The sequence below is a fragment of the Myotis yumanensis genome, unplaced genomic scaffold, assembly GCF_028538775.1.
Source record: "Myotis yumanensis isolate MYYU_CA2020_CCGP unplaced genomic scaffold, mMyoYum1.0.hap1 SCAF_13, whole genome shotgun sequence".
Classification (NCBI taxonomy): Eukaryota; Metazoa; Chordata; class Mammalia; order Chiroptera; family Vespertilionidae; genus Myotis; species Myotis yumanensis.
The window spans coordinates 40,148,785-40,161,827 of NW_027223764.1; the positions used below are offsets into that span (position 1 = coordinate 40,148,785).

Genomic DNA, 13,043 nt, shown 5'->3' on the forward strand with positions numbered 1-13,043 from the left:
TCTGCCTATTTGGTTTGGCACACTTAATAAAAATCAATGACTACTTTGTTGAAGGAAAAAAGAGAAATTACTCGCTAAGTTTGTTGCCAAGTTCTTGAAGAGCTTGCTCCTTTTCATGATATATTTTTTTCAGCTGCTGATTTTCATCCTGGAGGTTAACGAACTCCTTCAAAACAGTAAAAAAACAGAAAACACAATTTAAAAGAAAGAAACAAGAAAACTCCACATACCATTAATTAGGAACACAAATCCTTTAGCTTTTTATAAAAAACAGAATTGACTGACAGATCTCAGAGTGGAGGGGGGACAGGAAAAGATTAACCAAAGAACGTATATGTATACTAGAGGCCTGATGCACGAATCTCAGGAGATGTCTGCCTGCTGACTTAGGCCCGATCCCCAGCTGGCAGTCAGACATCCCTCTCACAGTTCGGGGCTCTTGCAGTCTGGGACCCCTTGCTCCTTACTGCCTGCCTGTAGTGGAGGCAAGAGAGGCTCCCACCACCATTGCTGCACTTGCCATCCATGAGCCAGGGTTCTGGCTGAGTGGCACTCCCCCTGTGGGAGCGCAATGACCACCAGGGGGCAGCTCCTGCGTTGAGCATCTGCTCCCTGGTGGTCAGTGCATGTCATAGTGACCAGTTATTTCACCATTCAGTTGATTTGCATATTATCCTTTCATTATATAGGATATGCCTAGCCCATGGACACAGACAGTAGTGCAGTGAAGGTGTGGGGTGGGGCGGGGCAGGGCAAAAGGGGGAAGTGGAGGGCATCTGTTATACTGTCAATAAAAATAAATTTAAAAATAAAAAACAAAATTATATGTCCAAAGCTATTTCATAGTTGCTCTATCAACTATCAACTATTTTCTATTCATTTAATCTCCTTACTATTTTTTAAAATATAATTTTATTAATTTTAGAGAGGAAGGGAAGAGGGATAGAAGTATCAATGATGAGAAAGAATCATCAATCGGTTGCCTCCTGCATGCCCCCTATTGGGGATTGAACCCACAACCGATGCTCCATCCACGGAGCCAAACAGGCTAGGGCTCCTTACCAATATTTTTTAAGATGACTATTATATATTGTTTCCTTGGTATAAATGTAAATTATGATTTGATTCTCTTTATAAATAACTTTCATCAAAATGTAATTTTTAAAAGTTTTACCACCATTTACTTTTTTAAGACTAATGATTTGTTGGGTCTCATTTCTAAGATGAGATAAAGCATCTTTTTCCTTTTGAAGATCTTCCTGCAAAGTCTGCCTCCATTCCTTCTCAATCTTCAAATCAGTTTCCAGTTGCACCCTTAAATGACAAACAAACAGAAGCTCAGTACTGCTGCTCACATGACAGTTGTATGTATTCTTTAACAGAGCATCTTTTGGGTTATTTTTGCCTTTATAATTCATTTCTTCATATTTCCTTTCATAAATATTTTTTGATAAACAAATTAAGCAGCATGGCATTTTCTGATCCCAAAGCACCAGTTTAATTGCCAACCACAAAAACTCCCTGCTAGATAATAATTTGCATAGAAAATGCCTGGAAGGCCACACTATACTATTACAACTGGTTACAAGTAACAGTGTAGTGTGTGAGAAATATGGGGTTTTATTTACATTTCTGTGCCATGTGAAAAATTTTACAACTAATGAAAAGTACTCTTCTGATATAAAAATTATAGCAACCACTAAATCAGTTTAACATCAGTAATAGAAAAACCAGCTCTGGTACAAAGAGCTACTTAGATTACTGTTAGAAGCTGACCAATTACAAGACGGTAAGACCAAGGAGACACTGGGGAAAATCCACACTTCCTGGAAATGCCAGTCCACATTTGAAAGCACTACTTCAACATTCTAACAACAGGTACTAGCTGACAAAACAGAAGTTGTGAAATTCCTTCATTTCGATAATTATTGCTCACAAGTAGGTATAACAGGGGAGTATATACTAATAATGCTACAGTTTCTAATACTTTACATTTCAATTACAATATATCATAATACTGAGAATATTACATTACTTTAATATCTTGTGTTAATATTTTTATTACATCTGTTTCCTCATTAAAGTTAGCATTTCCATTTACAGCCAGGTTCTTTTTCAGTGAAGTAAACTTCAGATTTTATAATTCGAGTTGATGAGAATACCTCAAAATAGAATTTACAAATTGTTGATAAATACTATTTTACTACAAATTTAAAAGGAATACATAGGGGCAAATATAATATTACTACCACTAAAGTACCCAAAGTACAGAGTGCCTTACTGAGTGAGTGGCCTTATCATCATCCATAATCAGAAAAAACTAAGTGAAGCGAGTTCCCCTCCCCCCCGCAGACCCCACACCTTTCCTCCCCTACAGGCGAGCATCTCCTAAACTCTAAGGGTCCCCATGAGACTTGCATCCAGTGGAGCAATGGGCAGCAGCAGCTCATCTTGGGCTAAGCTTCTGGGCCTGTCTCCAAGGCCCCCTTTTCTCACTTCTCAGTGAGCTTAAAGCAGCCCTGCCTGGGTCACTTGTCACTTGACTTTTACTTCTCAGTGAGTCCACAGCCCTGTGGGGCTCACTCTCCTATAACTTTCTAGAAGGCCAACGCAGCACCGCCTAGGATCTCTCATGTTGCTGCTTCTATCCTAAGCCCTTCCTTGTTTCACTGCCCCCAACTGTAATAAATGTACTCTCAAAATAAAAAATACTGAGTGAAAAAACAAATTAAAAATTTTTTAAATTACTATAAATATATTGTCAAAACATGCTGACCACCAAAAGCAGAAAATCATAGAGAAAAAAAAGGAAAATGTAACTATAAAAATTTTAATTTTGTAAATAAAAAGCAGTAGACTATGAACGATGTTAAAAAATTAATAATAAACTTTAGGAAACTTTCACTATAGGTGAAAAACCTAGAGAAAATAGATAAAGCACTCTTACCAAAAAAAAAGCTGTACACAAAGGGAAAAAAAATAATTATAAACTGACAATTCACAAAATAAAGAAATGCAAGCTATCACTTGTAGTCAAAGATATGCAAACTCAATAAAGCATAATTTTTCAGATTAAAGGATTTGTTTAGGTTAACTGTGCTATGATGGTGTAGACCTATATTAACTGATATGTAGTAATACAATAAACAAGATACTAAAGAGCATGTAGCATGATCCCTTCCTAAAAACCAAAACTACATAATATAAATATAACATAATACCAAAAATAAATAAGGATAGTCATCAAAATGTTTTTGGTTTTTTAAAAAATATATATTTTATTGATTTTTTACAGAAAGGAAGGGAGAGGGATAGAGAGTTAGAAACATCGATGAGAGAGAAACATCGATCAGCTGCCTGCTGCACACCTCCTACTGGGGATGTGCCCGCAACCAAGGTACATGCCCTTGACCGGAATCGAACCTGGGACCTCTTGGTCCGCAGGCCGACGCTCTATCCACTGAGCCAAACCGGTTAGGGCCTTATGTAATACTTTAACAATAAAGAATTAAAAAAAAAAAAAAACATGCTTGAAACAAATGAAAAAAAAAATAGGAAGTTCCAGCAAAAATAAAAAAGGAAGAAGGAAAGGAAAGAAGGGAAGGAAGGAGATATAGAGCCAAATGGAAATCTTAGAACTGTAATATACAATAATCTCACTGGATAGACTCACTGAGGGAAGGAAGATGAGGAGGAAAGAATGAACTTCAATACAGAAATTACCCAATATGAACAACAGAGAGAATATAGACTAAAAAATAAAAGTAAGAGTGTCAGGGACCTGTGGGACTATTTTAAAAAAAGATCTGCCTGGCCGGCATGGCTCAGTGGTTGAGCGTTGACCTATGAACCAGGTCACGGATCAATTCCCATTCAGTGCACATGCCCAGGTGGTGGGCTTGATCCCCAATGTGGAGCATGCAGGAGGCAGCTGATCGATGATTCTTTCTTATCATTGATGTTTCTCTTCCTCTCCCTACCTCTCTGATATCAATAAAAATATAGGAAAAACAATAAATAAATAAGATCTAACATTTATGTTTCAGAGTCCCAGAGGAGAGGAGAAAGCAGGTGAAACTGAAAAAATATCTGAATAATGGCCAAAATTTTTCCAAATTTGGTAAAGATAAACCTAAAGATTCAAGAAGCTGACCAAAGCCCAAATAGGATAAATCTAATAAAAGAATCTTGAGAGTAATTAGAAGAACAATTAAAATGAGTTTATTTTTCAGCAGAAACTATGAAGACCAAAAGAAAGTAGCACAACACTTTTCAAGTGCTGAACAAAAAGATCAATTTAGAATTCTAACGATACCCTGAAAATATTCTTCAGAAATGAAGGTGAAATCAATCAAGATGTTTTCCAATGAAAAAAAAAAAAAACCACATAAGAAAATGTGTTGTCGCCCTGACCGGTTTGGCTCAGTGGATAGAGCGTCGGCCTGCAGACTGTCCCAGGTTCGATTCCGGGCAAGGGCATGTACCTTGGTTACAGACACATCCCCAGTAGGGGATGTGCAGGAGGCAGCTGATCGATGTTTCTCGCTCATCGATGTTTCTAACTCTCTATCTCTCTCCCTTCCTCTCTGTAAAAAATCAATAAAATATATTTAAAAAAAAAAAAAAACTTCGGAATACAACAAAAACTGATAGACCTGAAAGTAGACATATCTAAGTCCAAGTTACTTAAAATTATAGAAAATTTAACCAATTCTCTTTCAATAATTGATCTGCTAGAGCAGTGGTTCTCAACCTTCTGGCCCTTTAAATATAGTTCCTCATGTTGTGACCCAACCATAAAATTATTTTCGTTGTTACTTCATAACTGTAATGTTGCTACTGTTATGAATCGTAATGTAAATATCTGATATGCAGGATGGTCTTAGGCGACCCCTGTGAAAGGGTCGTTCGACCGCCAAAGGGGTCACGACCCACAGGTTGAGAACTGCTGTGCTAGAGAGAAAATCAGTCAGAACAGAGAAGAACTTAACATTTCAACCAACAGATCGTAAGACTGCTTAGCAGTTATGTATCAAACGTGATATGTGGTCTTGTTTAATGATATGTTACACATAATATATAACTACTTTCTACTGTTGTTTTTTGTGGTTTTCTAAAATATATTTTATTGATTTTTTACAGAGAGAAAGGGAGAGGAAAAGAGAGAGAGTTAGAAACATTGATGAGACAGAAACATCGATTAGCTGCCTCCTGCACACCCCCTACAGGGAATGTGCCCGCAACCAAGGTACATGCCCTTGACTGGAATCGAACATGGGACCCTTCAGTCCGCAGGCCGACGCTCTATCCACTGAGCCAAATCGGTTAGGGCTGTTGTTTTTTTAATAACAAAAGTAATATATATTTGCTGGGGAGAAATAATAATGTTTATAAAGTAAAATTAAAATATCCCTGTCAATCCCAGAATCTGTATTCTTTATAAACTCTTTTCTATGTATATGTAAGTATACACATATGCAGTTTTAATTTTATAAAAAATAGGATAATACGCATAGCATACTGTCTGCAACTTTTTTTTTTCAACTCAATGACATATACTGACATCCTTCTTACTTAGCTATATACAGACCTATCATATGAAGTACTCATAAAAATGTTCTCAGAAAACATCATGTTCTTTGATAATAGATGTTCCTTGGAGTTATAAAGGCCTATTATACTTAGAATCTAGAAACACAATGGCCATCAGATTAATATTAAACAACAACAGAAAGAATAAAACTCTCCTTGAGCAAAAAGAGCAATACAGTTGAAAGCGCTCTATAAGCAATAAAGGTAGTAAAAACCAAGTTTTAATCATAAGTATGTTATCTAATTTTTTTTAAGAACGCTACAATCCAGCTGGCATCATTAAATAAATGAAAATATATTTTACCACAGGTGCAAAAGAAAGAGGGGTGCATGGAAATTACATTAATACAAATATTTTTTCCAAGAGCTAAATACTCACAGCTGTTTCTCCTTTTGAGAGATTTGTTTCTGCAGACTGTCGGATTTACTGTGACATTCTTGTAGATATTTCTTATCTTCATCTTCAGCTTCCAGTTGCGCCTTCTCTGCTTGCTGCAATCTGGTGTAATTCAAATCAACTTTGGGTAAAACTGAGGCTAGAACTAGGGTGTAAAAGGGTGAAGAAGACAAATAAAAGAAAAATGGGGAAATAGAAACATTTCTAAATGAAAACAAAGTTTGGGGGGGAAACTCACAAACTCAAACGTGAAAGAGCCACACAATGTCTAAAAATTGTTTTGTGATTTTTTCAATATAACATATAATATGCCCAGAATACTATCTTCAAATTTGTTTTATTTCTTGTTTATAATTAACAAATGCAAAGCAATACAGCCTTTACCACTTTTGTAGAGCATAATGAATCAACTGTCAAAGTATATTAGGTGTGTTACTGTCTTTTTACAAACCATGAAAAGCATAGTACTTATGTCTGTAGTAGGTGAAGAAGCCGCATTGTTATATATTATGTTGATGTGGATACCAGGAATCAAGTGTGCTAACAAGGCCAAGAGCAAAGACCTGCAATTACTTCAAATAATAGTTTAGTCCGCCCCATAGGATCATTACGTATTTACTAAATTATACCAAAGCTGTATATATATGTGTGTTTGTTTTAAGATTTAAAAGAATTTAGTACTTGTTGGCAACATTCTCTAGAGATTATTTTTGATCCTCATCATTGCATTTTAAAAATTGGCTAAAAATGTGATTTCCATTTTTTGTTTTTATTTGTAAGGCATTGCTTCTCCCTGTGCTTAGCTCCACTCCCTGACTCCTACATAATCTAGGATTTCTTATATGTAGCTTCAACATATTTATAAGAGAACATCTACCAAATATTCAAGAGACATTAATTCCTTTTAGAGAATCCTAAGAGAAATTTCTATTCAACTAACCAAAAATATTGCCTCTTCTTTTCTTCCTTAAAACCATACCAATGGGGAAACCTCACATATTTCAGAAGTATGAATGCTACTTCTAAGGAAAAGAGAGTAATATTCCAGTTATCTCTAAATTTAAAATATCAAGGTGGGGGGTAGGGGACACAAGTGTTTTCATAATGTTATAGAAACTAAAAGAAAAGTCAGCGTGAGGTAGGCCATGAAGCTGTGCTATCACAGAAGAGTGCTCAGGGGAACTAAAAACTTGAGGAGCTAAAGCACAAGATGATGGCCAATCTGGGTTATAAACTATTTTAAACATATTTTAAAATTAGTAAAAGAGCCATCAGGCAAGGAAGGGGGCAATAGTGGGGGTAGGAGGGTGTGAATCTGTGCCAACACATTGTGAAACTAAAGATTAACTTATTTTTAAACTAAATTTTTATATTTTTCCACCAAAAAATAGCAAAAAAGATAAAACTGCATTTGAAAATCCTGACCTCCAAAGGTCAATACTCAAAATCAGCCCTTGTGCACAGGGTCTAAGGATGTGTTTTGGAAATCCAAGTGCAGCCACTCTGCTTTATAGCAGTGTATTAACACAGCAGCTGATCAAGAAGTGTACAGGGTCCCTAACACCCTTTTAGAAGACTTAATAGCATAAATTCTTTTCTATTTAATATACTGTAAAATTGTTGATTCTCTTTTAATCTATTTAAATGCAGTGGTTTTTAGAAAGATATATCTTTGACCAGCTTGTACTGGTCCTGAGTGTCACTGCTGGCACATTTCACCAATGACATTGCAATTGTCCTAGTTTGAGTTAACAAATCATTGTCACTTCATAATGGAATGGACAGAAATCAAAGACAGAAAAAGGTAATAAAGATGTCCAAAATGTAAAAATGGGGATAAAGAAAACAAAAAAAGAAAAAAGAAGAAAGAGGATGTCAATAAAAGAATATTCATGTCAATAAAGCATTAATAGTTATGTTTTTCATAAGTAGATTCAAAGAAAGCAATGATAAGACATATGTTGACACCAACATGACAGGTCAATGGAAATACATTACATTTTCCAACAATAAAAGTGAAAAATGCCAATATAAAACAAGTTTAAACAAAATTATCTCTTGGGTTGAGTTAAGGAGCCTACCTCAAAGAAAACACAACTCAACTGTCAACTCAGAAAGCCTGATTTCAGATAGAGATGGTGAATGACAAAGGATATGACAACCAATATGCATGGAAACCAATCAGGAACGATTTCACCATGAATTTTGTTCACTTTACATTTTTTCGAGGTTTCTGTTTGTGTATTTGTTTTATGTAATGTAATAGATTGAACCACATGAAATCGCTGATATTAGGCCTTTAAAATATATACATATAAAATGGCAAGTTCCAAAGAATCAGCTTCATATAAAACAACTTGATTCCATGCAACAACCAAAACAAAAAAGGGAAAATTCTGCTGGGCTAAAAGAAAAACATGTCCTAATCTAAATTTTCCTAATGTTTTTTTTTTTTTTTTGTGGCAGATGTCAGAGTTGAATAAAGAATAGGGGGAGAAAGAAAGGAAAAAAGAAACTAAGACTGGAAATGCTGTACCTTTGTTCCAGCTGCCTCATGGCTACAGTAATTTTATTGGTTTTTTCTTCTAGTCGGGCAATTATTTCATTTTTTTCTTGCAAACTATCTTCTGAACCCTATTTAGAAAAACATAAAAGCTATAGTGGTTTTGATTTTTAACCCTGAATATTTGTAAGTTTTATATACCATTCTGCTATGGGACTCTTACTTTGAAATGAGCAGAGTTAATTTACAGATTAAAATACTCCTATGATACTAAGCAGTAGTACTACCAGTCTTCATTTAAAATATAGTAAAGGAAAAGGAAACAGCCTTCAATGTTTTTGGAAGACAACAGGATGAGCCCTGTAACATACACTATTTTTCAAATTAAATTGTAAAGGGATTTTGGTAACTAGTCTACTTAACAAAAATGTCACTTTATTAGAGAATTCACAATCATAGTAAAGCATTTCAATCAAATCTTTCTCAGGACTGTACTGTATAAAGAAGTTCACAAAGCTCAGCCTGTGTGGCTCAGTGGTTGAGCATTGACCTATGAACCAGGAGGTCAGGGGGTTTGATTCCCAGTCCGGACACATGACAGGGTTATGGGCTCAATCTCCAGTGTGATTCTCTGTCATCACTGATGCTCCTATCTCTCTCCCTCCCTCTCCCTTCCTCTCTGAAATCAATAAAAATATATATTTTTTTAAAAGTTCACAAAAATGTCTTGCATATTTAGATTGAGTTTTCCCAAAAGATTTAACCTTCATGCTGTTAACCTTTCAGCATTAAAAAACAAATTCAGATAGGTGATTTTGTTTTTTAGTTTTTTGATACTTTTTTCATTGCTACATTTCTTAAGCTTCCATTTAGAAATAAAACAAACCTCATTGCTTTAAATCAAACCTTGTATACAAATATTCATTTTCAATTTATATAACGAGAAATTCCAAGAATTTAAAAACATTCCTTACCTGCAACTTTTGGTACATCTCTATGTTAATTGCTTTAACTTCCTCTAGTTGTTGTCTAAGGCCTATCAAAGTATCTTGTTTCTCATGGATATCTTTCTCCAACAATTTCATGGCAAGTTCAATCTCATGCTTCATACTAACTTGTACAGCTAACTCATTCTCCACATCCTGTAATTGCAATATATCCTCAATTCAGATGCCACTTCAAGATGTCAAAAGTCAGATACACAACAGTTAATGAGACCAAGAAAGAGCTACTATTCAGCCCTGGCCAGGGGATCAATTGGTTGGAGTGTCCTGGCACCAAAAAGGTTTAGGGTTCAATCCTCAGTCGGGGTGCATATGGGAAGCAACCAATCCAACCTTCTCTTCCACATCGATGTTTCTCTCTCTGTGTCTCTCCTTTCCTCTCTCTAAAATCAATAAAAAAACATATCCTTGGGTGAGGATTAAAAAATACAAGTTCTAGCCCTAGCCAGTTCAGTGGACAGACCCAGGGACTGAAGGGTCTTGGTTCGATTCTGGTCAAGGGCACGTTCCTTGGTTGCAGGCTTGATCCCTGGCCCCGGTTGGAGCACATGCGGGAGGCAAGCAGTCGATGTGTCTCTCTCACATTGATGTTTCTCTCTGTTTCTCCCCCTCCATTCCACTCTCTCCAAAGAATCAATTAAAAAATATCCTCGAGTGAGGATTAACAACAAAAAAAGTTTCAATATGTAGACTACTCCTTTTGAGTTATAAGCCCCACTAAAGGGAATAAATCAGGCCCTAGAACAACATTGTAAATATTTTCAAATGCAGCCCTGGCTTGGTAGCTCAGTTGGTTAGAGCATCATCCTAATACACCAAGGTTACAGATTCGATTGCTGGTCAGGGCACATACAGGAAGCAACCAATGGATGCATAGATAAAGTGGAACAACAAATTGATGTTTTTCTTTGTCTCTCTCTGCCCTTCTCTCTATATATAATCAATAAATAAATATTTTGCTAAAATGAAAAGAACTTCCTACACTCTGTCAATTATTACTATTCTACTGGCTCACGAATATTTTTTGCCTCATAATCTCAGTATTGACTTTCCTTAGACAGAAAAATGAAGCAGTCCATATAAGTGAAAGCCAAGATAACTCAAAATTTTTTCTCAAAGAATTTTACACCAAAAGGAAAAGATGTTTCCTAATATTAAAGACAAATAGCAAAAGGGATGAAAAAGCTGACAATACTCTCTTCTTGACCTGGGAGGTAGTTATACAGGTATTTACATTATAACCCATTAAGCTATACATTTGTATTTTTCTGTAGGTATTGTATTTCATAATTTAAAAAGGTAAAAATAAGTTAATTTTAAATATGATTTTACTAAAATTTGAATATGTCATTTTATTCTGTTTCCTTTTTTGTAATGCTGGTCACAATCTATCTATTTCACAAACACAGGCTGTAACAGTTTAAAAACACTGTTTAAAAAACACAGATACAATGGGAACTTAAAGAATTTGAGGGGATTAAGGGAATGAGATTGATTGCTATTCCACTGAGGAAAATCAGGCTGAAAGAGATTTTAAGTAGTGCTTGCTTAAGGGTAAATAATATCAGTAATAATAACTGTTATTAATACACTCATATAACTTTAATGTATCCTACCTGTCGTAGCTGAGATTCATCTCGAAGCTGCTTTCTGGCTTCACTGTACATTTCATCTAGCCCCTGCCGAGAATGCTTGTATGTTTGAAGCTCAGTTTCCACATCCACTTTGGTAACCTAGGAAGAAAACTTTTTATTCTATAACCACTATTGTTAATACAGCACAGAAATATGCAGTCTATACCAAAGTCCCAAAAAGTAACAATTTCTGACACAAGACAGTCTGTTTGCAATCTGTCTTTACTTACCTCTAAGTGCTGCTGTGTTTTCATTAAAATCAACTTATTCTCACTTCGTAATTGATGATTTTCTTCTTGAAGTTTAATGATATTATTCTTTGCTATTGCTAACTAAAAATTATGAAACGGGCAAGAAAAAAATTTAAACAGCTTTATTTATACTTGCTTTACAGGTTATGTTCACAGCTATCAATAATAGAAAATAAAATCCTAAAGCTAGTGAAAATCTCACAGCTACAAAAACTTTCATAAGAAAAATGTGCCCCTATTATCCCAAGATACCAATGAAAGAAATTTACTAATTTCTACTATTTCCTTTTGTTAGTCAATATATATTATGTCAATTGAAATATACTATGCTTATCTGGTTTACAATATGCCCTGAATAAAAAGTGCCTAAGTAAGCATATAAAGAATTATGTGTTAAACAACTAAACTTTGTAAAGACTTGTGTAAAGACAGAAATATCTATAAGGAAAAAAAGTTTCACTATCATTGAAAATGACATTCATGATAACCAAATAGGATACCCTGTGAAACATGGCACACTGAGTGACCAGGGCCAGTATGAGTCAGCTCTCATCATCAGAATTAAACATGAATAACTAAGTGGCTTTGCTCTGAGGCCCAGAATAAAAAGAAGGATCCAAGGAAAGGGAAGCAGGGGCCACTCCACAATGTTGGCTCACAAGTAAATTTCTGAATAATTTATCAAGGATACAACTTGAACGTCACAGAGTGCCTAAGGCCAAGAAGAGGCACAAACCAGTGAGCAGGTCTTTCTAATAATCCCAAACTATCAAAACAAAGATGCATTCTTAACTGCAGACATGCAAACAACCATGTGTTCCCTGGTTTGAAAAAAATTGGGCAAGTTTTTTAAAAAATAATTTCAATTCATATGGAAAATAGCACTAATAAAATAACAGACTTCTTCCTCTATCCGAAATAATTCTGAAAATATAAAGCAATACATCTATGGTTTGATAGATATTTTTTAAAGTTATATAAAAATAGTATTTAAAAAAGAGCTAAGATAAATTTCTCGTTCTTGGACCACCAGATAGCCACTTTGAAAATGCAGAAAACTGGAGCACGTGGGATGAATTTTACAGATGAGAGGGTGGAGAAATGGTGAATATGATCATGCTTGAAAAGTAAGTAATCTGACTAGTGGAACAAGAGGGAGAGTATCATTTTAGTAGGTAATTTTATAGGTGAAGTATTCTATATGTACCAAAACTACTTTCTAATTAGAAAAACAATGAAATGTTTTTAATACATAAAAAATATGCACCATCTAAATTCAGGTCATCCAGATTTTAAAATGAGCAGCACAGCTTCTTTACAGAAGGGTGTGTATGAGTTTCATCTCTGAAGCTCACTTCTAGAAGTTGAGTATCTCGAAACAATTCAGATTCACCTGAGATATGTGGTTTCTCTCAAACGCCTCAATCACAATGAAAATGTGTGTGTGCTTATTAATACAATCATACTGAACATGAAAAAGGATCACAAATACTAGCACTGTGATGACAATACCTCTTCAATCAGCTTAGTATTTGACTTTTCCAACGAATCAACTCTTGAATGGAGACTGCTGACTGTGCTGCTGAAATTAATGAAGAAAAAACTCATTCAAACTCACAAAGGCAAGAAAAAGTACGTGATCCTGGATTCTATGTTGAATGA

At 35.2% G+C, this 13,043-nt stretch overlaps 1 protein-coding gene across 5 annotated transcripts in view; it reads right to left on the reverse strand.

Moving 5' to 3' along the window:
• The window catches only part of RUFY2 (RUN and FYVE domain containing 2), a 42,530-nt gene that overhangs the window by 11,774 nt on the left and 17,713 nt on the right, over nt 1-13,043 (reverse strand). For 2 of the 5 annotated variants that reach the window (XM_070432856.1, XM_070432858.1), the window contains exons 7-14: nt 12,894-12,963; nt 11,361-11,462; nt 11,113-11,229; nt 9,467-9,634; nt 8,526-8,623; nt 5,972-6,091; nt 1,185-1,314; nt 72-166 (exon numbers count right to left, since the gene is read on the reverse strand). In XM_070432856.1, coding sequence (XP_070288957.1) covers nt 72-166; nt 1,185-1,314; nt 5,972-6,091; nt 8,526-8,623; nt 9,467-9,634; nt 11,113-11,229; nt 11,361-11,462; nt 12,894-12,963 — 900 coding nt within the window. The other 3 variants (XM_070432857.1, XM_070432860.1, XM_070432859.1) reach the window with 3 other exon arrangements.